Source organism: Eublepharis macularius, chromosome 15, assembly GCF_028583425.1.
Source record: "Eublepharis macularius isolate TG4126 chromosome 15, MPM_Emac_v1.0, whole genome shotgun sequence".
In the NCBI taxonomy this organism is placed as follows: Eukaryota; Metazoa; Chordata; class Lepidosauria; order Squamata; family Eublepharidae; genus Eublepharis; species Eublepharis macularius.
In genome coordinates, this window is record NC_072804.1 from 27,715,093 (window position 1) to 27,740,363 (window position 25,271).

General features: G+C 49.1%; 1 protein-coding gene across 1 annotated transcript in view; it reads left to right on the plus strand.

Moving 5' to 3' along the window:
* Window positions 1-23,898, plus strand: part of AHDC1 (AT-hook DNA binding motif containing 1) — a 210,856-nt gene extending 186,958 nt beyond the window's left edge. The window contains exons 5-7 of the mRNA XM_054999210.1: window positions 3,836-8,896; window positions 13,512-14,238; window positions 22,508-23,898. Of these exons, the coding sequence (XP_054855185.1) occupies window positions 3,836-8,853 (5,018 nt within the window). The 3' untranslated portion in view covers window positions 8,854-8,896; window positions 13,512-14,238; window positions 22,508-23,898. The remainder of the gene's footprint in view (window positions 1-3,835; window positions 8,897-13,511; window positions 14,239-22,507) is intronic.
* Window positions 23,899-25,271: the final 1,373 nt, after the last annotated feature.

Genomic DNA, 25,271 nt, shown 5'->3' on the forward strand with positions numbered 1-25,271 from the left:
AGGCCTGCAACAAAATATTGCAGATTGTGGCTGTCCATGTTAAAGGGGGCTAGGGAAATTTGGGGGAGATTCTGTTCCCCGTGCCTTCCCCCCTCTCAGCCACCCTTCCCAGTTTGTGTTTCCTGACCCCTCCCAAATAGCCTCTCCTGTTCCTATTCTCGCCTCCCAGAAATCCCTCCCACTTACTTTTTGTCTCCCATTTTTTTCCTTACTTGCTTCCTGGCAGAGGGAAGAGCCAGAGCAAGTGAGCTGCAGCAGACCAGGTAGCTGTGGTGAGGCTGGGGGAGGTAAGGTGTACTCCCGGCCCCCTGAAGCTGCAGAGGTGGCAGCAACAATGGTGGGGATGGAGTAGTGTCTTGTCCTCCCTCCCCCAGCTTGTAGCACAGTGGTTAAGTGGTTTGGCTGTGAATCAGCACTCTACTGGTTCGAATCCCACTACTGACATGAGCTCAGTAGGCCCAGCTGTATTGTGGGGAATAATAATAACACTAATGTTTTCACTGCTCTAGGTGAGGCAGTAATTTGTCTAGAAGAGCAGCATATAAGCACAGTTGTTGTTGTTATTAATTGCAGCTTCCATGCAGGTTCATAGCAGCAGCAACAAAGTTCCCAGCCAGCTGAGCACCCCACAGAGTTATCAGCAACTCTTCCCCCCTCCTGCTTGCATTAATTCCTGCCTGCCTTCCTATCTCTCCCTGATGTGGCAGGAACAAGGACTCTCCTAGCGCACCGCTGGTTCACCCTCATTCCTGCCTCCCATTCTACCCACAAATCGGCACGACTCTCCCACCTGACCACTTTCCTTCCCGCCTGCCTGGCTTTGCAGCCACTGCTCTTGCTCTGTGAAAGGGGGGATTTGGGGGGGGATTTAAAACCCCACCACTTTTTAAAAAGAGTTTTCAGATTTTTCTTCATCCTCCAAATTTGAAGGAAAATCTCTCTTGTGTCAGGGTGTCCCCAATCTGCGGATTTAAGTGTCTGCAGATCCGGGCTATTTGGCTTATTTGTATATAAAATATTGTGGGTGGATTAGAATGATCGTGAGCTCGTGAATGTTTAAACAATAAATTTTAAATCATTTAAGTGTTTGCTTTATTAAACAAAACATACATACGTAATGGCTCATAGCCAATAATATAGTGCCCTATAAATTTGCCCAACCTCTTTTTCAACTCGTCTTAGCCAGTGGCCTTAAGAACAGTTGGCAGTAAAGGCATCCTATCTCCAAATCTATCATACGTGGCCAGAATGCGATGCTGTGGGCATCCAGGCTGGCCCAAGATTTTGCTGCCTGAGGTATAAAACTGAACCTCCACTCCCAGCCACACACACTGTGGCACAGTCAACCAAGGAGGTTGTCCTGGATCGGCCAGATCTGTCTGCCTCATGCTTCTTGGTCTACCTGTGTCCCACCTCCTGATGCAGCCGCTTCACCTGGCTTCACAGCAGGACTCTGGCTGACATTGATAAAGGATACGGCATGAGTCTTGAAGGCAAGAGGAGACACTTTTTGGTTAATTGCAATCCTCTTTTCCCAAGAGGGTTGGTGTGTCTCTGTCTCCTAGCGTTACTTGCACAAGCCACATCAAGCGTGATCCTCAGTGGTACATATGGAAAGACCTCGAGCTAAAAGCCTTATTGGACCCATTCCCCCATGAAGCGAAGACATAGGAAGGACAGTGTGTAGCTAGCAAGGGCAAGCCTCCGAATAGCTCAGACCAGTGAGCAAACCTGACACAGCAGAACCTTTTTATAGAGGGTCAGGCACTATCAGCTGATTTGCTTTGGCCTATCAAGGTAAAGACGCTTTTTTAGTTGGCCTTGCTGGTCTCCCTGCAGTTCCCTACTTGTGCCAGGGCTCAGGGGTGGCGCCTGATTTCAATCCCATCCTGATGCCAGTGAGACCCTCTGCCAGCTCCAGTTTTGCTTTGGGGTGGGTTTTTTTTGCACTTTTCCTGTTATAAGACTGTTTGCCACCTTGGATCCTTCCAAGGCAGCCTCCTCCTGATCAAGCTCTCCTCTCAAGGTGTCCATTGGGCCATAGCCTGGAGCATCGTTTTCTTGGTGCCCCTCCAGCGTTGTGTGGAACGGCATCCTGCGAGGTCACACTGTCTGCATAACTGGAAGTAACATCATCGCGTCACAAGATGCTCTTGGGTCCTTCTGCATCCTGCAACACAGTGATGTCACTTCCAGCAGCGTTGCCAGAAATGATGGTGCAACATTGTAGGGCACCGTTGTGGCCCCTGAATTTCTCCCCGCCACTTGCCAGAGTGAGGGCGGGCAACAGAGGGCATGAGTTCCCATGCCCCCGCTGGGTAAGTGGCAACCCTATTCTTTGAGCTGGAGAGGTGAGGCGTAAAGCCTCTAAAGACAAAGGGACATAGGGTCGAGGGAGGGGAGGGCTTGACACGCTTTGCGGTGGCATTGCAGGCACTATGGGGGTCCAGCTGCATTTCTGTGTGCTGGTTTCCCTTGTTGGCATGAGACTTCCAAGATTCCCATCGAATATATTGAACAATGAACGGTGCAAGTACCTGGATGAGGGGAGGGGACGACAAGAAACCCTCTTGCAGAAGCACTTGCTTGGGTTGTTTGGTGATTGCTGCCCAAATCCTCCCCGGGGGAAGACTGCAGCAACTGAAAAGGCCTCTGGACTGCGACAGCTTAGTCCCAAATACCTTTGTGTTTCCTGTGGCTAAAGAAGTGAAAGGGAGGACAGTTTGGCTGTAGTTGCTGGGTAAAGAACTGCGGTGAAGTTACAGCCTCTTCCCTTCCAGCAAAAACTCCAGCTGGAGATGTATAACCTTGCCTCACATAAAATACATGTTAAAAATAGCACATTATTACCTTCTCTATGTATATCTGGAACTACCTATTGCATTCAACAAACCTAGTTCCTATATGTTATAGTGGCAAGGAAGAGCCCATGAGATACACAATGCCATTTTTGGAATCTTCCCTTCCATAGCCCAAATCAGCTCTTACCCCATGTTCTGATATCAAACTTTTGTGTCTTTCTCTGCCTTTGCTGGACATCTTTGCTTGCTATGAGTAGAGACAGGGAAGCAACATGTAGTGATATCACAACACAAGATCAGGCTTTTTTACACATTTCAGGGGAAGGGAGAACTTGCTGCAGGGATGCCATTTTAGGCAGAGTGCCTGCATCGTGTGTAAGGTGTTGCTGTGCCGTAAGGTGTTGCCTAAGGGAAATAATTGTAATGTTTAAGACCAGGTGAGCCTGATCTCGTCAGAAGCTAAGCAGGGTCGACCCTGGTTAGTAACTGGATGGGAGACCTCCAGTGAAGACCAGGGTTGCAGAGGCAGGCAATGGCAAACCACCTCTGTTAGTCTCTTGCCATGAAAACCACACCAGGGGTCACCGTAAGTCAGCTATGACTTGAGGGCAGGATTTCTTCTTAAGAGCATTACAGATGTGAGTGCTGTCTACACATTAGTGCCTCACTTTCCTCCAGTAATTAAACAGGTAATTACATTATGGAATTCACTGCCAGTGAACATAGTGGTAGCCCCGATCACAGATTAAGACGGAATTAGACAGATTCGTGGAGGAAAGGCCCATCAGTGGCTACTGGTCATGGTGAGTAAAAGGACCCTCCCTCTACAGAGGCAGCAAAACTCTTAATACCAGTGCAAGGATGCAACATCAGGAGAAGGCCGTGGCCTCCCTGCCCTGTCCATTGGTCCACAAGGGCAAATGTTGTGGCTGATTCAATGGATCGTGCACTCATCTGATCCCACAGGGCTCTTTTGATGTTCTTATGTGCAGTGGCCACCTGGAAGCTTAACATCTCCTCTTTGTCTCCTCCAGGTCAAAGTTCCATGTTTGCAGACCCTCATGCTAGCAACTGCTCTGCGAAGAGGCACGCTGGTGAAGACGAATTAAGGAGGCGCCTGAAATCCCAGGTCCCGTCCCTACCGTCAGGAGGCAGCATCCATAGTTCTTCTGATTGTTCCCGAGAGCCAAAGTTCTACCAGGCAGGACATCCTGGTCAAAAAGCATCCACGTGTCCAGCAGAGAAAGCCTTGTCGTTCGGTATGCTCAGCTTTCCCGAGGGTTCTTGCTCAGCATTAGGCCGGGACCCCAAATCTGGCTCTCTTCGTCACGCTGAGACAGCTGACCGGTGCAAGAACCTCCACAGCCAGAGCAACACCAAGACAGAGGACCTGCAGCCAGCTAGCGCTCTGGACTGCCCTAGTGTTGCCCGGGCCCTGGATGAGACAGCCACACAAGACAGAGCTGCCAAGACCTTCTCCAATGCCACTTTGGCTTCGGGCAGGTGCAACATTGACAACATCATCTCCCTGCTAAAGAGCAAGTGTGGCAACGGGCGCATCAACCTCTACCCTGTGGTGCAGCTTATCGATATCATGAAGGATATCAACCGTCTCTCCCAGGATCTGAAGAGCTGTGGCGTTCACCTGGACTGCAGCGGCCTACAGTTCAACAGCCATGCACCACCCAATGAGGAAGGCCGGGATCAGGGGCTGCAGTACAGCTTCTACTCCTCGCCCGTGCTGGCCAACAGCATCCGTAGCCCCGAAGAGCAAGTGGCACAGGGCTGTACCAAAGCCGATCTGCCCAAGGAAAGTCGACCTAGCCTCTACATTGAAGAGGCAGAGGGGGACAATCAGATTACCCAGTACTCAGCCTGCCAGAGCAGCCCTGCTTTGAAGGCACCCAGCAGCCTAGATGAGGGCAGCAGCTCGGAATCTGATACCACCGACTATACCGAGCTGGCCGACACGGATATCTTGAGCGAGCTGGCTTCTCTGGCCTGCCCAGGCCCTCAGCTGCTAGAGCATGAGCACCCAGAGTCCCACTCCCAGTTGCTAGAAAGCCAGGAACTAGAGACGAGGTCCCAGTTAATCAGCTCACCGTCTCTGGAACACCAGCCTCAGCTAGTAGATTCCAAGTCTCTAGAGCCTCCTCCAGAGCCACTGGCCTTGCAGACCGTGGATCCCTTGCCGGCTCCCCTTGGGCTGCAGACTCTAGAGCCTCTGGAGCTGCAGACTCTAGAACCGTTGTCTGACTCTCTCTCTCTCCAATCCCTGGAGCCCCTTTCTGAGCCATTAGGGCTACAGTCTTTAGGGACCCTGGATCACCAATTGCTCGACTCCCAAGCTCACCTTCTGGATCCCGAGGCTCAGCTGCTAGGCCCGCTTCCCAAGCTGTTAGACTCCCAGCCACATCTGGGGACAGACGAGTCCCTAGGAACACACCCGTTACAACCCCAGCCCCGCCTTGGAGGCTGCTCTGTGAGAGGAGTGGTGAGGCGAGGGGCAGGACGGGGCAGGGATGATCACAGGAAATATGCTCTACGCAGAACAGATAAACCAAAGATTCTCTGCCGTCGGAGGAGGGGAGGCCGGGGACGGCGGGCAGAGGTGGTAGCTGAGACCAGGGTCCTCCCCATGCCCGTACCAGTGGAAGTGGTAGTGGCGCAGCCAGAGGAAGTGAGCATGCCCGTGGTGGCTGCATCAGCAGATGAAGTGGATCCTCTCCTCTCGACCTTGGACCTAGAAGACAGTCAGAAGGCTGCTGCCAATCTGCCAGCCCCAAAGCCCAAATGCCGTGGGGTGCGCAGGATGGTGGTGAAGATGGCCAAGATCCCAGTTTCCCTCGGGAGGCGGAACAAGACTACATACAAAGTCTCCTCTCTGAGCAGCAACTTGAATTTGGAAGGCAAAGAGCTGACGTCTTGTAACTCGATGGAACCTACCCCACTGCTGAAGATGAAGAACAACGGCCGTAACGTCGTTGTGGTCTTCCCTCCTGGTGAGATGCCAATTATCCTAAAGCGAAAGCGGGGGAGGCCCCCTAAAAATCTAATGCTGGGGCCCTGCAAACCGAAGGAGCCCACCCCAGAGGTGAAGAAACGGAGGAGGAGGAAGCAGAAACTGGCATCGCCACAACCCTCTTATGTGGCCGATACCAACGACAGTAAAGCCGACTACTCAGATGTCCTGGCAAAGCTGGCCTTTCTAAACCGTCAGAGCCAATGTTCGGCACGTTGCTCCCCACCACGCTGCTGGACCCCAAGTGAACCGGACTCCATCCACCAGGCCCCTGACACTCAAAGCATCTCCCACTTTTTACACCGGGTCCAGGGGTTCCGCCGGCGTGGTGGCAAAGGAGGTGGGTTTGGCCGTGGAGGAAGCCACTCCGCCCGCTCATCTCGCTGCTCCTTTAGCGATTTCTTTGAAGGCATCGGCAAGAAGAAGAAGATAACCCCGGTAGCAGCCATGCATGCAGACCCTGTACACCCACGGAAACGAGGTCGACAAGAACCAGACTCCATGGACAAGCCCAAAAGAAAGAGGCGGTCCCGCAAGAACGGGGTGTTGTTTCCAGAGCAGAACCTTGGGCAGAACTTCAATGATGGGGCCTGTGAATGGAGTGGAGACAAAGAGAGCCCTTGGATGCCCCACCACGGACATCTCTCCAGCCAGACAAACAGGAACTGCAGTTACCAAGGTGCTGACTCTCGAACCTTCCATTCTTCCACAGTGGAGACCAGTTCTTCCAGCAGGAGTGGATTTTACAGTGGGAGTAATCCGTCGTCACAATCTGAGTTAAGCCAGGAGAGACACAGTCTTTTCACGGGCTACTTCCGCTCCTTGCTAGATTCGGATGATTCCTCTGATCTACTGGACTTTGCTCTCTCAAATACCCGCTCTGAGTCCCGGAAATCCACTACCACCTACACGGCCCCTCCCAACGCCATAGCTACCCAGAGGGGCATGGCATCATACCCGAGCCGGGGAGGCAAAGTGACACCGGCCTCCACCACCACTACTGCAACTACTGAGGCACCCTTCCATACAGTCATGCCAAGCCGGCAGTCATTTCCTCCCAACAGAGCGACAGGATACAACATGTCTCAGGCTCCTTCGGAGTGCCGTGGCGCAGACACCTTCCAAAAGCTGGCACCGCTTTCAGCTGTCTCCAGGTCACCCACAGCTCACTCCTCAGCCGCCTCCAGCTATGCACAGTACGGCAGCTACAGCAGCAGTGGAGGGCAGAACGTGACCTCCTCTAGCCTGTTCCAGCAAGGGAAGCCATACCATGCCACACAGGACTGCCCGAACAACAAAGACTGCAGCTTCACCTATGGCAGTGGGAACAGCCTGCCCTCGTCGCCAAGCAGCGCCCACAGCGTCAGCTACACCCAGCAGACTTCAGCCCCCAGCTTGCCCTTGAGTAAGGCCTCCTTCTTCAGCAGTTCAGACCCCAGCCAGTTCTCCAGCTCCTCCCACACCCCCATGCGGTGTGATAGTCGTGCCAGCACTGTGTCCCCTGGCGGCTACATGGTTCCCAAAGGTTCAGCCTCCTTCCAGCCTTCGCCCGAGAACTGTCGGCAGTTCCCCAGTGCCTCCCAATGGTCTTTCCGGCAAGGCTACAGCAGCCTGGACTGGAGCTCTGACACCTTCAGCCAGCTCTACAATCCCGGCTTCGACTGCCATATCAACGAGCCCAACGTCATCCTAGATATCTCCAACTACACACCACAGAAAGCCAAGCAGCAAACGGTGTCTGAGACCTTCTCCGAGTCCTCTTCGGACAGCACTCAGTTCAACCAGCCAGCCGGGTATCGAAGGGCCAACAGTGAGGCCTCGTCTAGCGAAGGTCAGTCCAGCCTTTCTAGCCTGGAGAAACTCATGATGGACTGGAATGAGTCATCTTCCGCCCCAGGTTACAACTGGAACCAGAGTGTCTTGTTCCAAAGTAGCTCCAAGCCAGGACGTGGAAGACGAAAGAAAGTGGACATATTTGATGCTGCCCACCTGAATTTCACAACGTCTGCATATCCCTCCAAGCGGGGCACAGGGGCCAGGCAGCCTCGGGGCTCCCGGGGAGCCTGTGCCTCCAAAAAGGAGAGAGGCACAGGGAAAACCAAGTTCCCTGCCAAATCCCAGCCGGTGAACCCGCTGTTCCAAGACAGTACTGACCTTGGCCTAGATTACTATAGTGGAGACAGTAGTATGTCCCCTCTGCCCTCCCAGTCCCGGGGCTTTGGGCTCAGTGAAAGGGATCCATGTGACTACGCGGGGCCTTACTCCATGAATCCCTCCACTCCTTCTGACGGCACCTTTGGGCAAGGGTTCCAGAGTGACTCCCCCGGACTCGGGCAGCCAGACCTGGAGAGCAAACATTTCCCCAGCCTCCCTCACCAGCTGGCTGCCCCGCCCCCTCCACAGACTGTGTTTGAAACAGGCTTGCAAAAAGCTTTCTCGCCCAACTGCTCCCCGACCCTGGCCTTTAAAGAGGACTTACGGTCCGGTGACATCCGGAAGCTTCCAGCCTGCGACTCGCTCAAACACACCATGCAAGGGGCCGGCGGCATGTCCCATTCGGCTGCACACATGACCTGCCGGGACCTGCCCATGTCCCAGCCACACTACGATTCTCCCAGCTGCAAAACCCCTGGCTATTGGTACTCCCCCACCGCTAGCACTCGCAGCCCCCCCTACGACAACAAAGCTGGGGTCGGGATGCTCCTGGACTTCATGGGGAGGAGCCCGGATGCTTCCTGCCTCAACCCCCACCTGACTAGCCCCCCCAGCACCAACCCTTCTAAGAGCGAGAAGGAGCCCATGGACATGGCCAGGGCTCACCACCGGGGGGCCTACATTTGCCCCTTGATGAACGACTTGAATATCTCCCCAGTCCCGAGAGACTCTGTGCTGCCGCTGCAGGACAACTACAGGTACCCCAGCTTTGCCCCGCAAGGGCACTCCATCATGGCCGCAGCCCAGAAGAGTGGGTTTTTGGGTCCGATGCTAGAGCAACACCCTGAGGACACGTTCACAGTCACCTCATTGTAGTGTCATCTGAAGTGCCAACCGGACAACGAGGTTTTGTTTCAGGGTAGGTGCTGGAAGAGACACCGGAAAGGGAGTGGCATGCTTTTGAGGGGAGGGGCTGTTTGGGGCTCCTTTGCAATGTGCCGGCTAAGAGCTTTACAGGGTATTGTCGAATTGCCAAACAGGGAACGCTGGGGGAAGATAAAAGGAGGGGTGGTGGTCAGTTTGCCAAGGCAGAAGGAAGGGGCCCCAGTAGCTGGTTCATTACGGGGAGTTAGGGCTCAGCTGCAGTGATCGATTGGCTGGCTCCTTGCCTCCCTTGAAGAAAGAATCCGCATACGAGGACAGGAGCAGCCAGGGGCTTGCACAGCCTGCCAAGACTACCTTTGAAGGAGATTGGGAGGAGCCAGTCAGGACAGCCCCAAGTTAGCCTCAACAGGCTGTGGGAGAAGGAGCTGTCAACAGCAGGAGAAACAAGGAGCTGGAAACCCCCTCCGCCCTTACTTCTGAGGCCAGTGAGTGGCACCCTCTGCCTGCCACGTTGGGAAGCAGGCCTCAACGGCCCCTCAGGATGGTGAAGAGAAATATGGGATCTGCATTGCCTTCAAAAATGGTTGTTGATTTGCCGGAGTTCCTAGATAAGGGGTGGCCATGCCATGTATCCGGGCTTACAAATTCCACACCAAATGCAGTCTTCCAGGGGCCAATTCGCACATTATGGAGAACACAGGTTGGGTCTGGGGTCGCCACCTTGTGTCCTGTGTAACCGTTACATGTGTGCTGTGGGCTCTCCTCAATATCTGTGCATGTGGTGCCCAATTCAGGGCCATTTCCACACGTCTTGCCTGCCTGCAGAACATGGCACGAAAGACTTGGAAGACAGTGTCTTCTCATGTGAAATCATGCCAGAAAGACACTGTTATCCGGGAGCTTTGCGCGATTTTGCACAAAACTCCCGGATAACAGCGTCTTCCTGGTGCGATTCCGCATGAGAAAATGGTGTCTTCCACGCGATGTTCCACAGGCAGGTAAGACATGTGGAAACGGCCCAGATTACAAATTTGGAATGTGTGGAGAGGAAGCTTCCACCTCCCCCGCCCCACTTCACCAGTTAACTGAACTAAAATCAGGGGTTTCAGCTCCAAGCTGGGGAATTCCTGGAGATTTGGGGGATGGAGCCTGGAGAGGGCAGGGTTTGGGATGGGGAGGGACCTCAGCAAGGTGTAATGCTATAGAGTCCAGCCTCCAAAGCAGCCATTTTCGTCTGGGCAACTGATCTTTGTGGCCTGAAGATCAGTTCTAATTCCAGAAGATCTCCAGCCAGCACTTGCAGGTTGGCAACCCTACCTAAAATGGTCTCCAGGGAGCTATTTGGCCTGTTGGAGAAACGCCCAAATGCGTACATGGGTTCCCCCAATTGAACTAATAGTCCCACACACACACCGGACAATGCTGTGTTCTCTGTAACGTGTGAATAAGCCCTGATAATATCTGGCGATATCTGATGGGTGTTTGCAAGTTGAAAATAAGTGAACTATGATAGGCAGAGGTTACTGTGCACGTTGTCTATTTAGCTGTTTATGCTCTGCTTTCTTCCCCAATATAGACCTAAAACAGCTTCCTTCCCCCATTTTATCCTCACACTAACCACGTGAGGTAGGTTAAGGTGTAAGGGGAAAAAACGGCCCAGCAAGCTTCCGTGGCCAAACAGGGATTTGAACCTGATTCTCCCGGGTCCCGGTCTGACACACTAACCATTACACGACACTGTCTCTGACATATTTTCAGACACAGAAACTCTCTTATACAGAGGACAGAGCTATAACCGAGTGGGAATCCAGTGACCTGTTTTTTCATTACCTTGTGAAGCAGCCCTCAAACTGAGAAAAATAAAAGCCAGTAGATAAGAAAGAAAGACTTTGTGCCTAACCCCAGCCTTTGGCTGCATGCTCTGTCTTACGCCGCTTCTATGCTAGAGCTTTAGTGAACCTTGAGAAGGCTTTTCAAGCAAGTTTTTGAAGTTCAGACGACATGCACAGATCGTGTTGTTAATGGAACAATTTGGGTCAATCTTAGGGAAGGAAGCAGTTTTGTAAATACGCAGGATACAAGCCATTTCAGACTGCATAGTTTGTTACCAAAACAAAGAAACTGCTGAAAGACTCTAGAACATAACATAACCGTGCAATAATCCCCAACATGGTATCCATTGGCCCTATAGCAGCCACCTATGTGTTTCTGGTGCCTGCTTTCTTTCTGAAAGATAAAGAGCCGATCCTGGCTTTTCCACACCTCTTTGGATCAGGAGGTGTTTCAGGAGAACCCCACAAGCATCACATTTGGGTCTCCAGGGAGCCTCCATCCAGAAGCAGCAGCCTCCAACATAGGAAGACACTTGGCTTGGAAACTGCCAACATTTTGTGATGGCCCCAGCTCTCCTGGCAACCATTTTATGGTTGGCAAAGTCCCTCTCAATGGCAGCCATTTTTGGATGGCATCTGGTGCCTGTTTTCAAAATTCCAAAAAAGCCCAGATTCAACAAGGGTGAGGACTCCTGGTATACACTGCTTCTGTTGAGTTCAAATATACGCAGTAGCATAAGGGTTTTTTCCCCCAAATCTTACTGGATTTTCATATAAAACCAGATCACAAGTGTATATATCTATGTACAGTTAGTCATCAAACACATAGGGGGAAATGAAGCTAGATGCAAATCTGTATTTGGGTAGGCCTTTCCACCCCCTCAGATCTTGGAAGACTGAAATTGGTGATTATGATACAAATTGGCTTGGTAGTTCATGCCAGTGGTTGTATAGATAATTTTTCAAGGTGTATGTTGTCCCCTGAGCTGGCAGTAGAAAGCGTCATGTTTACCTGGGTGATGTTTGCCAGGTGCTACTGGGTGAAAATGAGAGCTTAGAGTGTCCCCATCTTTTTTACGTATTGCTTGGCCTTCTTGTGAAAGACTACAAGTGAATTGCAAGGCACTGCATGCGAATTTCAAATAGAACTTCTCGTTCCTTAAAACATCAGTGACCAACTGCCGTATTTTCAAGGAGGGAGGGAAGGTGGTCTAGAGCCCAGAAGTGTTTTTGCAAGCGGAGTAATCAGAACTCTGGCTTGAGTCTCACAAAGGTGTCCAACCTTTTCCAGACTGCCAGTGGGAACTTATGTGATTGAGTATTCCTTCATATAATAAAAAGAATTCCCTATACATAGAAAACTGCTGAGCGAGGGTGGGAGGCAGGCTAGAATCCTGCATCCAGCCCACCAGTTTTATGCACAGAGGAAATTTTGTGTACAGAAATGCATTCAGTCATGCTGAGGCCCCCAAAGAGTACAGCTATGTCACAGGTTTATCAGCAGAATGAGACCCAATTTTGGCTTGGGCGTTAGCTGCAAAACACACACAGGCCAGAACTAGATGTTGCATAATGACATCACAATGTAATGTGTACGATAATGTCTGGGGGAAGGTGGCATGGTATAGCCTGATCTTGTCAGATTTCAGAAGCTAAGAGCCAAGCTACAAGTGACGCCTGACACAGGTTGGACACTTGGCAGCTTCCCTCAAGTTTTGATGGGAAATGTAGGCGTCCTGGTCTTGCAGCTGTAATGGAGAGCCAAGCTGGAAAACCAGGATGCCTACATTTCCCATCCAAACTTGAGGGAAGTGTAAGGCGTCACTTGTAGCTTGGCTCTAAGCAGGGTCTGTACTTGGATGGAAAACTGCCAAGGAAGACTCTGCAGAGGAAGGCAATGGCAAACCACCTCTGCCCAGCACCTTGCTGGAGACACCATACGTTGGTTGAGACTTGATGGTACATGCATATGTAGAATGGTGTTGTAATGCCTTTGTGAGGTGCCCTGCCCACATTCTGCTTCATTGGCTGCCATTTGCAGGGTGGGGCAACTTGCAATGTGATGTCACCGCATCACACATTTTGTCTTGCTAGAGAGAGGAGAACGCATCAGTCTTTGCCCTATTGTCCAATGGATGTTCCAGCCAGCGTTAAAACAGAACTTTCAAACAAAGGGGTCTCTTTCACACACACCAACTTTAAAAATGAGAATTCTTTCCCTGACAAATTCCAGAAAGGTAAGTTGTGTAATAACCAACCAAAATATCACAAAACAATGAGCAAGGTTTTTGAGTTCTACAGAACTCTTCATCAAGCTGGACATTTGATACCCCCCAAAAAGGGAAACGGTTGAGAAAAAAAGATGTTTCAGAACATGATGGAGAAGTCACAGGTCTATGGCTTGTAGAGTCATAAAATGGAATAGAGTATGTGTTGAAACACAATATGTTCCTTGATAAGGACAGATACAGGATGTGTTCCCTTACGAGTGAAACCCTGGGCAACATTTTTTACCGTTATTAAAATTCAGTAAGGATGCTGGGGGAGGGGGCAGCAGATGAAATTGCTTGGAAGGCAGGCTGTGCAAGTTGCCAGTTGGTTGTCTCTGTAGTAAATAAAGGAAATGTAGAGGTGCTTTTAAGGGGTCGCTGAAACTGCAGATACTAAGAAGAGGGGTTATTTGACGAACAGGTTATCATCGGTCACTCTAGCTCCGTCCAGAATGAATGCTCAGACAAAATGCTCGGACAGAATGCTTTGATGTATATGTCTTGTTCTCTCTCTCTCTCTCTCTCTCCCTCTCTTTCTCTCTTTCAGAGCTACTTTAGCCAGCACTTTTTCTGGAACACTTTTCAAGTTCTGTATTTAATGGAAATCAAAAAAAAAAAAGATCTTTTTTGTTTGTTTGTTTGTTTGTTCTTTTGGGTTTTTTTCTATAAAAAAGAAAAAAGGAAAAGAGGGGAAAGGAGAGAGAGAGATAAATACCCTTTTTTAAAAAAAGAAAAGAAAATATATTAAAAAAAAATAAAAACTCGCTTTCTTTGAGAACGGCATGGAGGCGATTTTTTTTAGAACCAGACCGTGTCGTGAACCCTCTTTCCACCCTGCAGTCCAGCAGAAAGACAATCGAACAGGAATGGACGCCACCCGGGCGCAGCGTGAAAGCCTGGGGGTTGCTCTGACCCACTCCCGCCCACCCCCTACAGCATGTGTACAAGAAACACACCTGGAAGGCAACCGGCAACAAATAGGGACAGCCTCGGGGAACAGGACATTGTTTTTTGTTTCTTTTTATGGGGGGAGGGAAAAGAAAACCGTCTAATCTGTGAACTCAAATGAAAACTCAGTGATGAAGACTGAAGACTCAGCATTTTCCTCCTCATCCCGCCCCCCCTCCCCCACTTGTGCGGGTTTCTTTATTTTTCTCCCAATTTGTTTGCTTTTTTTTTTTTAAGAGAAAATATTTTTGTTGCTTAATATCTTTGGAGAGCCCAGAAGATTTTTCAAGTCTATGAATGGATCTTGGAGACACCGTTATCTCCCAGTAAGTAGTGATCTTCCCCTGCCTTGACACTTTCAATCCTGCTAATTGCCTCCTTATTCATAATTGTGGTTTTAGCTCTGGAAATGTCCAAAAGGACCCTTCATTCGATCCACTTCCTCAAAGGTTAATTGCCCACCAGGCCTTCCCCCATTCAACCCTCCATGCTCTGGGGGCCAAAATACATGTTCTATGTGGCTACCACGGGGATTTGAGGTCAGATAAATTCCCCATAGGAACTCAGTTCTTAAGCACGAGGGACCCAGATTTGGACAGGGACTATGACGCACAAGGAAAGGGTGCTCATGTGAAGCGCTCATGTGCAGATGGTCCCCGATGGCTTGAGAGGGAGGCAAGAGCCCCTTCTTGCCATGAATCGTGGCCCTGATCCAGATCGGGAACCAGGATGCTTGACAGTTGAGTCCCCCATTGGCAGCCATGTGTCTAATGTAAGGTATAGGTTGGCCCTAGGCCCCCATGTGCCACGATTAGTAAGCAGCGGCATGGCCATCAGAGTGATAAATGCTGGGTGTTTCAAACGAGCAAAGTTGTATTCTTACTTGCAGTGGAGGTGGTGCTACAAGGCAGTAGGGAAATGATGGGGCTGATCACAACTGGTAGTAAAGACACTCATCAGAGACTAAACCTACTTGCAGTTCAAGAGCAGAAGGAGAATAAAAACAGACTGAATGCCTTAAACGTCGTGCTGGAAGTTCAGCCATTACCTTCTTTCCAAAGCAGTTGCTTTTCTCCATCCTGGAGAAATAATATTAGAGAGGTTTGTCCCACTTCACCAGCTTGAACTCCTCGTTTCTGTTGCTACCCCATTTGGCCCCCATACTGGAGAATCCCTTCTGGTTTCTACTAGCTAGAAAGATCTTTTGTAACCTCTTGGCTTTAACTACAGCAGTGCGGGGCGGGGGGTCCTCAAGGATGACTGGGACGCTTTGGCTGGTGTAAAATTTGGCTGCCTGGGGGCTTTTTTAGCGGACCCAGGAAAGTGCTGAGAATATTCACTTTGTATTGGGCCAGTTTGCACAGGCTGTGTTGGTCTACCTCTGGGTCCAATTTAAGGTGATGGTTTTTGTGCATTATGGATGGAGAATATATGTATACCAAGGCAATGGCCAACATGCTACCTTCAACTGCCCTAAAAATCCATCTGCAGCGTATTGTGATCCTTCACTCCTGTTCCACACAACTCCTTTACTTTAGCCAAGACTCCCTCCTTGTTCAATGTTTTAAAAACATTCTCCGGGTTGCACCAACCCCCTCCACATACACCTGTGCCTTTAATGCTCTTGATTAGGTCTCCCCGTCTCCTGTGCACCTACTTCTCGATGGGACATCACGCCTCTCAGCGCACGTGTTCCCATGATGCAGGTGTCTGTCTGGATTTTGCCCTTTTTTCTCCTAAAGCTTCTAGTTTTAATCAAGATATGCTCAGAGCCGCCAGGTCCTCAGCAATTTGGCACTAATTGCGTGCAAGGTCTAGTATGCATTCTGTTTTTGGAAAGGGGCTTCCCTTTTAACAATCAATCGATACTGGATTAGCATACTGAAACAGCCATGTTAAAGTCACATTAAATGTTTATTTAAACCCATTCAGTGGGAAGGAAGGGGGCAAGGTGCCCTCCTTTTAACTCTATAACATTGATACCCTCGCCTGTGAGGCTGTCTTTGGAAAGCCCCAGGGGATTGAAAATTAGGCATGGGGTGATGGAAATGAAAAGGAGGGGAGTTGGTTGGTGCTAATGAGTTAAGCTGTGTGTGACCACAGTCTTCCAAGTGCCAAAAAAGTGAAGCTCTGCAGAATTCACATGATAGGTCCTGCCTAAATGACCTTACAGTCTAACTTAGACAACAAACCAATTAAAAACTAGGGGAAGAAACAGAGTCTCTTCAATAACTTCACCAAGGAAATTCAGCGATTGGTATAAAATTAAGAAAATAACAATAGCCCTGTTGGATCAGGTCAAATACCCATCCCATCTCACATCCTGTTTTCTATAGTGACCAGCTAGAGGAACATGCGAGCTCCAGTGAACCACCAGGGATTGCTGCTATATTCACAAATGTGTCTGATCCCCTTTTAAAGATGCTAAGACTAGCAGCCGTCACCCTGTCATTGGAACAAGCAGCTGCCTTGGCATCCCGCAGCAATAAATTCCTTAAGTGAATTGTGTGTTTTACCGTCCTATTACTTGTCATTTTTTCTGTAATGGATTGTAAACAGTCCTGAATCTTGGTTTAAAGAAGGGTATTTTTTAAAAGCATGTTTAATTTTATTTATTTATTGTAGGGAATGAGTATGCCACCTCTTCTTTTTATGCAGCTCACGGCATAAAACAAGATAAAATCATTAAAATTAACAAATGATTAAAAGTGCAACCAGTAAAAAAAACCAGCCAGAATGCAAAACATTTAGCTGCCTAGCTGATCCTCTTAACGGTTTGGTGTAGTGGTTAGAGCATCAGACTAGGATCTGGGAGACACAGATTCGAATCCTCACTCTGCCATGGAAGTTTGCTGGGAGATCTTGGGAAAGTCACATACTCAGCCTAACCTGTGGCAGCAGGCAGGGGGCCCTGCAGCGGATGTAGGCGAGGGCACTGCTTACTTCTTGGTCCCCCCCCTCCCCTTCCCACCAGGTAGTTCAGGACCTGCCACCTCCCATCTATCTAATTCACCAGTGGTTTGGAACATAAGAGGAGTTTGGATGCTCCAAGCTCCCACCCCCTTTCTTTGATTTGCTGTCCAACCCAGCCTAGCCAGGAAATTGTAGCATATGAAACACACTAAACCTGCAGACCAAGCTTTTCAAATGCAGTCTTGAGATCTTTAAAGAGAAAGTACTTTATTCACTACAACAGTTTTACACACTAGAGTGCACGTGCATAAGGGAAAGGGCATATTACTGTAGTAAGAACTATTACAGAGTTAAGGAAGGGGGGGAAACCCTTGAAGCCCAGGCATTAGAGACTCAGAAGTTGCCTTAGCATCCCCTCCTTGGGATGGATATAAGCCCCCTGGAAGGAATGAAATAGGGGCAGATGCCCTCTATTCTCTCCCTCCTTCCTGGTCAGGCTTGAGCACCTCTGACAGGGTGTCCAGATTTTTTAATCCTTCCTGCCCCAGCTAGGAGGATTTACTATCACCCAGTCCTGTGTTTGGGAATTGATGCCCCTTATGGGTCACTTGGCACTCTTTTTTCCAATCACCTTGGAGCACAGGTGATTGATCCACTCAGGTCATCCAAATCACTGTCCATCTTGCCCCTTCCCGGCAGTTGGGCAAATGTGTATCTCAGTGCAGTAAACTCATCTCTTCCCAGCTGGCAATTAAAGCAGTTTATTACTCCCTTCCCTGGAAAAGAGTGTTTTCCCCTAAGATTTGGTCCCTTGTTTGTAATTCAGCGTATCTTACACTTTCCTGTCCCAACATAACTTACCTCACAGGATTGTGGAGAGGATAAAATGGAGGAGGGGAGAATGTTGTAAGCCACTTTGTGTCTTCATTGGGGAGGAGAATGGAGAATAAAAGTTGTGAAGGAAGGAAGGAATGAACAACAGTCCTCAGGCTCCAAACAGAATGTAAAAACAATTAAAATAAATAAATACATCGTTTTATCCTGGATCCCTTGCCAGTCACCTTTTTTAGGTGGTCCCGAGTTCTGGTGTTATGAGAGAGGGAGGAAAAGTTTTCTCTCTCCCAAATTGGTGTCATTTTGGAAATCTTTTGTTCCCCATTAGTGATCTTTTCCCTCCTCAGCACCTTTCAGCGTCTGGAGAATCTTTGCCTTCTTTCTTTTAAAAGTGAGCTTATATCTCTCAAAGCTATGAAGATTGTTTTGCAATTGTGTGGGTTGAACGGTTCCTGCTGCAGTCTCAGCAGCCAGAGTTGGAAGCTGATTTCCAGTGGTCAGGGAGCAGAACTTGGGGGCAGAGCATATTACTGGGTCCCATCTCCTGACGTGCAGAAGTAGTACAAGAGGTGTGAAATAAATGCATAAATGCAGATTTGCTTAATATGTCGATTCTGTACAGGTCACGGGGGGTTTTTTTGGTGAAGGGTGCTTGGAACCTGGTGGAAAGCATAGCAGGTAAAGAAGGATTTTGAAAGAATAACAGCCAAATGCTGTGAAAGACACCCAGAAAAAATAGGGAGGCACTTAGAGCTCAGTTGCACACTTACAGTAGAGTATTTTCATGTTTGAAATCTTCCCCAAGTCTACAACACGCATGCGTGGAAAACTAGCCTGTCTTTCTCCCTGACAAGCTAGCTTTCTGCATGCAGGAAGGTTTTGCAGTGGGAGACTACAGAAGTGCAATCTACTTCCCTCTACACACACCTCACCTGAAGTGTTAAACTCTGCAAAGGACTATGCCATGAAGAGGGAAGGGAATGTGCCCAAGTTCTCAAACAAACAAATATGATGGCAACCCACTGAGAAAGAAACCCCAGCCCAGCTTGGTCAGCCTGCAGAATGCTTTATGTAAAAGACAGGATGTGGGGTCAACTGGTGAAATTCAGAGGCAGTAGATTCCAGACAGACTTCATTCCTCCACCACCCAAAGTCCTCCTTCACGTGATACAGAATTCATTTATGAAACTCAGTGGTACAAAATGGAATTCTGGCCCTGCCTGACGTGGCTTTTGGACTAGACAGGTTCACGGACAAGGCAAGTGGAGATCAGCCAAATAGAATCTCCATGTTCAGAGCTGGTATACCTCTTGAGTACTAGAGGAAAGTGTATGTGCAAAATCCCAAGACAGCAAATGCTTTCATGCTGTGCTTGTGAGCCTTTGGGGAGCGTCTGGATAGCTAGTGTAGAGAAACAGGATGGTGGCATAGATGGAACTTTGATAGGATTCCACATGGCTCTTCTTAATTAGTTGGGCTTGCTTGCTCCCTTCCCCCACATATACATACACAATGATAGCGGCATTTTTACTTACTGAATTGCATTGCCATGTACAATCATTCGGAAACCAGGTTAACGGGATCCCATTTCAAATGCTGCTGCATGAGAGGCATAGTAACAGAGGATATAGGCATGGTTACCAACATCCAGATAGGCCCTAGAGGTCTTCTGGAATTACAAGTGATCTTCAGACTACAGAGATCAGGAAATGGCTGCTTTGGAGGGTGGACTTGATGGTATCACATCCCTGCTGGAAAGCCAGTTTGGTGTGGTGTTTAAGAGTGGCAGGACTCTAATCTGGAGAACCTATTTGATTCCCCGTGCCTCTTCTTGAGGCCAGCTGGGTGGCCTTGGGTCAGTCACAGCTCTCTCAGCCCCACTAACCTCACAGGGTGTCTGTTGGGAGAGGAAGGTGATTGTAAGCTGCTCTAAGACTCCTTTGGGTAGTGAAGGGCAGGATATAAAACTCAACTCTTCTTCTTCTGAGACCCCTCTCCTACTCAGACTATGCCCTCCCAAAGCTCTGCCTCTCAGAAATCCCCAAACTGGAGTTGGCAACTCTAGTGCAACCCCCCGCCCCCAATCCAAATTCTGCTTGTCCAAGGGAGGCAGGGTGAGTGATGTCAAAGTGATGTGACTACAGGATAGTAGCAACTGTGGAACGTGCTCGTTTTTCCATTCCCATAAGGAGCTTCCTTTCTTCACACTTAGTTTGATATTTATACCCACTTTTTTCCTCAGACGGCTTATAACATTGTTCTCCTTTCCTCCATTTTATCCTCACAACAACAGTCTTGTGAGGTAGTATTAAGCCGAGAGAGTGACTGGTCTAAGGTCATCCATTGAACTTCCATGTCAGAGTAGGGATTTGAGGCTGTATCTCTCAGACCCTGGTCCATGCTGGATTGAATTCACTACCTGAATCAGAGACTGCCCCTCCATCAGCCCATGGAAGAAACAGAAAACGTTGACTATTTACTTATTTCCCAACAGATTCCACTACACTCTGTCCCTCGACTCAGGCTCCAGTCCTGCCCAGATACCAAAGGTGTCCAACATAGGGAGGAAGGCCTGATTTAAAACTTCTCACGTGTGCCTAGTCATGTTTAAAAGCACGTGGTATTGGTCCACTCACACATGGCCCATTGGCAATTGATAGCCTTGAGGGTGTACTGCTGCCTTGCTAACACGACAAATAAAGCTGGAGCATGAAAAGCAGAGCTGACAGTATTTGCTGCAGCCCACTTCCTGTATAAATTTGGCTGGAGCACCAAGCTGGGGCACAGCCAGGCCTTTTCGAGGGAAGCCTTTTTAAAACTAAGATTCGCAAGCAGATGTGTCATTAGCACAACCCTGCCGTCACCACCTCCTCCTCAGTTCCTGCCTAATGGCGGCCATTTTGTTGACACTTCTGAGAGCCTCTCAACAGTCCGTTGGGTGCCTTCTGCCGCATCTCCGTGTGCACTAAGCTGAGCATATCTAGCAGTCGCAGTATCTATGACAACTGATCCCTCAGCTCTCCTCATCCTTGCTTTCAGTAGAATGCCTGTCAGTGTTTCTTCTGCCTGAGGGCCTCCAGCATCTTTGGGGTAGGAGGTTTGGCCCTCCGTCCCTTTGCATTTTCATGACTCTCAAGCCTCTCGTGGGAAAGAATGACAAAGTCGGGCTCTGCTGCTCTTCTGTCTGATTCTGCTTTGATGTGACTCACTTAGAGAGGTCAAGCCTAATCTATAAGCCACATGAACATTGAGATATTAGTAACCCAGTGTGGACCGAAAGCAGCTTATAACCTCGTCCTCCCCGTCTCTATTTTATCCTCACAGCAACCTGCTGAGGTAGCGTTAGGCTGACAGGGAAACCGTGACTGGCCCAAGCTCACCCCGCAAGCTTCCTTGGTAGGGTAGGGATTCAAACCTGGGCCTTACCCCTCCTAGTCCAGCACTCTTAACCACCATACCACACTGGCTCTCTTGACGTATTGTTCATCGAAGGTCTGACTGAATTACTGTCTGATTGAATTTTTAAAAAAAAATTTGATCCACCTTGAGTCTCAGCAAGAAATGTGGGCTATAAATGAAGTAAATAAAAATAAGGGAAGAGGCCCTTTGGACAGTGACTTTACTACTGAGGCATGACAGCCAGCCTCACACATTTGCAGGTATCCCGAACAGCTTCCATGCAGGGCAACTTCTTTTACTCACCCACCCACCACCGCTATATACACGCAGATTCACAAATAAGCTATTATTTCAAGCAAGGATATTGCACCCTCTGGCCTCTGCTGCTATGCTGTCTGCCCTGCCAGCAACCCGTGAATCGGGTCCCTTGCCCCCCATGCTTCCTTCTCCGAGGGTCAGGTCGGCCAACCCCTATCCAACGACCTCATCATCCACTTTCCACAGAGTAACAAACGTGCCTTGAAGAGGCGTCAGATCTTTGCAAAAAGATGCTTGCAGGTAACGTTAGGTTGAAAGGCCAGCTACGCTGCAATGCAAAAGGTTGGTGGCCACTTCTGGAAAAAATGTTACCAGTCAGAGAGGCCAAAATCGAAGTGATTAAGCTTATGGTATAAGGCTGCTTCATTTAGGGCTCAGTGGCACAGCATCTGCTTTGCATACAGAAGGTCCCAATTTCAATCCATGTTACCTGTGGCTAAAAGGAGCAGGTAGTTTGTGATGGGGAAAACTGTACTGGAGAATTTCTGCTAGTTTAGAGCAGACAAGACTGACCTTGATAGGCCAATGGCCTGACACAGCCCTGTTCACAAGTTACAGTGAATGGAGGTAAAACCATGTACGTGCATTGATTCTCACATTCCTCACATATGCAGCAGAAGATGTGACTAAAAACACAGATATGTCCAGGCCCTAGTCCTCGGTTTCATTTGTGAAGTGAATGCATGTTGGCTGTTTCTTACAAACAGATGTCTGCAGGCGCAGGCAGGATGCACGTACATTCACTGTACCGTGGAAGGAGTAACACAGTTCTGTGTCTTCTGTATATGCGCAGAGGCCCTGGAAAGCGACTTCTGAGGCCTGGCATTTCAAACAGGCTTTTTAACCAAGTTCATCTTGGGCCATCTCCACACATCTTATCTGCCTGCGGAACATTGCATGAAAGACCTGGAAGACACCGTCTTCTCATGCTAAATCGCACAAAACTCCCGGGTAATAGTGTCTTCCTGGCACAATTTCGCGCAAGAAGACAGTGTCTTCCGGGACTTTCGTGCGATGTTCTGCAGGCAGGTAAGACGTGTGGAAACGGCCTTGGTTTCTCAGTTGTGCTGGCCAGCTCTGCTTGTTCATTTTTTGTGCTATAAATTCCTCTCCTGGTTTTTTTTCCCCTAGTTTCCACAACCGACGAGTGGAGCCTCCCCCAACCACGCTATGCTCTTCCAACAAACTGACAGCCATCCCCAGCTCCTCTTGACAGTTCTTCTTTGCAGGGGATGGAAGGGACGGGAGTTCCACCGGAAACATCCTCGTTCACCGAAGTCCCAGCGAGAAGAAGGAAACTTCCCGTCGCCTTCCCCCCTTATGTCTTACTGTACTCTTCTGTGGTGCCACCTTTTCCTCTTTTCCCCTCTGTCCAAGGTCTGTCACTGAGGTGCTTATGTCTCCTCTATTGAGAAGCAAGTTGGGCTTGCTGGGGGGGTGGGGAGGCGGGTGGGAAACGGGGGCTTTCTGCACAAAACCAGCAATTGTAAATACTTTTGAAAAATGTAAAAAATTAAAAATTAAAAAACCAATACAAAAAAAAGCAAACAAAATGAAAACACACAAATGTTTTCAGAATCAGAAATAAAAGGGGGAAGAGTCCAGAGAGAGAATCCAAGCAGGAGAGAAGCTAACTGTGTCGGGTATGCACTGAGAAATCTATTTGCAGATGGTTTGACAAAAAAGTAACAAGAAACCTATTTATTGTATATAATGTTTTATTATAAATCGTGTATTGTATATTGCATCTGTACATCTGCTGTGGTTTTGTGATGTGCAAATTTCAGCATGGGTTTCATTGAGGTTTTAAGTTGCTTTTTTATTGTTTCCGGGGGGGGGGTGGTTTTGTTTTTGCGACAGTACGCGCCCAAAGATCCAAATTTGTATTTAAAAAAAACTTAGGAAAAAAGATTAAAGATAAGCAAAGAAACCCTCTTTTGTTGGGGGGGGGGAGAAGGGAGGGGAGCCAAGGCATTTTCCAAGTTTTCATGGGACACTTGTAAACCGAAACAAGTATTTCCTTCCTCTATGTGTGTCCCCTTGCGCCGGTGCTGAGCTCAGGGTGTGTGCGTGTGCGTGTGTGTGTGTGGCTGACTTCTTTTCAACCTATGTCCACCTCTTTATACCCACTCCTCCCCCCCAAAACCCATGTTTCCCGTAGATTTGGAAACTTCTGTACAGCTTTGTGGATTGTGCAAAAGAGAAAAAAAAGAGGAAGACACTTCTTTCCCCCCTCCACCCCCCAGAAATCCTGTGTTGTCAATTACTGATCTGAACTGTGCAAGTGTTTGCAACTGAATAGACCAGATTTGCTTGGAGACAGAAACACACCTCCGATTTTACCATATAAGCTCCTTGCCTGCTTGAATCCTTCCCCAGGCCAAGTTGCCTTCATCCGCCACCCCCAATGCCCCCCCTTTTTTGCTTCCCCCCTTCCCCTGCACCCCAACTGGTCTTTTTGTGTATTTAGGAAGGAATTTTTAATAGACACTTTTTTATATTAAAAGAAACCTATATATTGAGCGATGCGGCTGGTTTCGTTTGCTTCTGTTGGCAGCTGAATGGATGCCTGGGGTATCTAGGGAGAGTCTGTTGCCAGCACTTGGGGATGCAGGAGGGAGGGGGCTGGAACAAATGCTTAGCTCATGTGCATGAGATGTGTTCAGTTGCGCATTGGAGTTGGGGAGGGTGGAGGCGCAATCAAGGTCAAACTGAGAGACAATGCATTGCGAAGGCTGCTGTTTCTGAGATCTAGGCCAGAGTCAAAGGACACAGGATTGGGAGCACAGAAGGTTTTGTGTGCTGCGTAGCTGGAGGATCTGACCTTCCATCTTGCTGCCCCATCACTTTGGGCTGCCAACATCTCTTGGAGGCTAGGAAAAGAGCTCACTCGTTTTTCTCTGCTGAGAGCTCTCTACACCAGAAGAAGCTTGGTGGGGGGACAAAGGCTTGCTGTGGTCTGCGGTTTAAAGTGGGAAGTCTTGCCCACGAGCCATTCTCTGCTGATTTTGTTTGGCGGGGGCGGGGAGTGTCCGAAAAGTTGCGCTGCTATAAAGGCACTTCACGATGCCAACTCCCTACCCTAGTTCAATGTCAGTGTGCTAAGTAGGGATTGCCAACTCTGGCTTGGGAAATTCCTGGAGATTTGGGGGTGGTGCCTTGAGAAGACCTGGTTAGGGGTAGGGAGGCAGGTCAGCGGTGATGTGATGCCGTAGAGTCCACCCACCAAAGCTGCCATTTCCTGCAGAGGAACTGATCTCTGTGGTCTGAAAATCAGTTGGCATTCCGGGAGAATGCCAGGCCCACTTGGAGGTTCGTAAGGGGACAGCCCTTATGAGCACCACAGTGGTGCAGAGGCTTATGAAATGATGCATTGGCTGGAGAAAGTGACTAGAGGGAGCTCTTTCTCTCTCTCCCATGATACTGGAACTTGGAGCCAGCCAATAAATTTGATGGGCAATAGGCACGGGACAGAAAAGGAAACACTTCTTCACTCAACAAGTAATTAAACTGGAATTCCCTGGTAGTGGGAGTGATGGCCATAGGCACCAATGGCTTTAAAAGAGGGTAAGACAGATCCATGGTCCATCAATGGCTACTCACCATGATAAGTAAAGGGAAACTCCATATTCAGTAGCAGTAAACCTGTGAAACCCAGGGCTAAAAGGCAACATCAGGGGAAGGCTTTGCTCTCTGTGCCCCGTTGGCTGTCCAGGGCAACTGGCTGGCCACTTTGTGAAACAGGATGCTGGAATAGACGGGCAACTGGTCTGATTTAGTAGGGCCGTTCTTAAGCTTTTACGGTTGCTGCTGTGCAGATTTCCAGCACAGATCTGCTCTCGCCAATGCCTGCCATATCTACTGACAGGCAGGGCGCTGGCACAGCATGAAACTA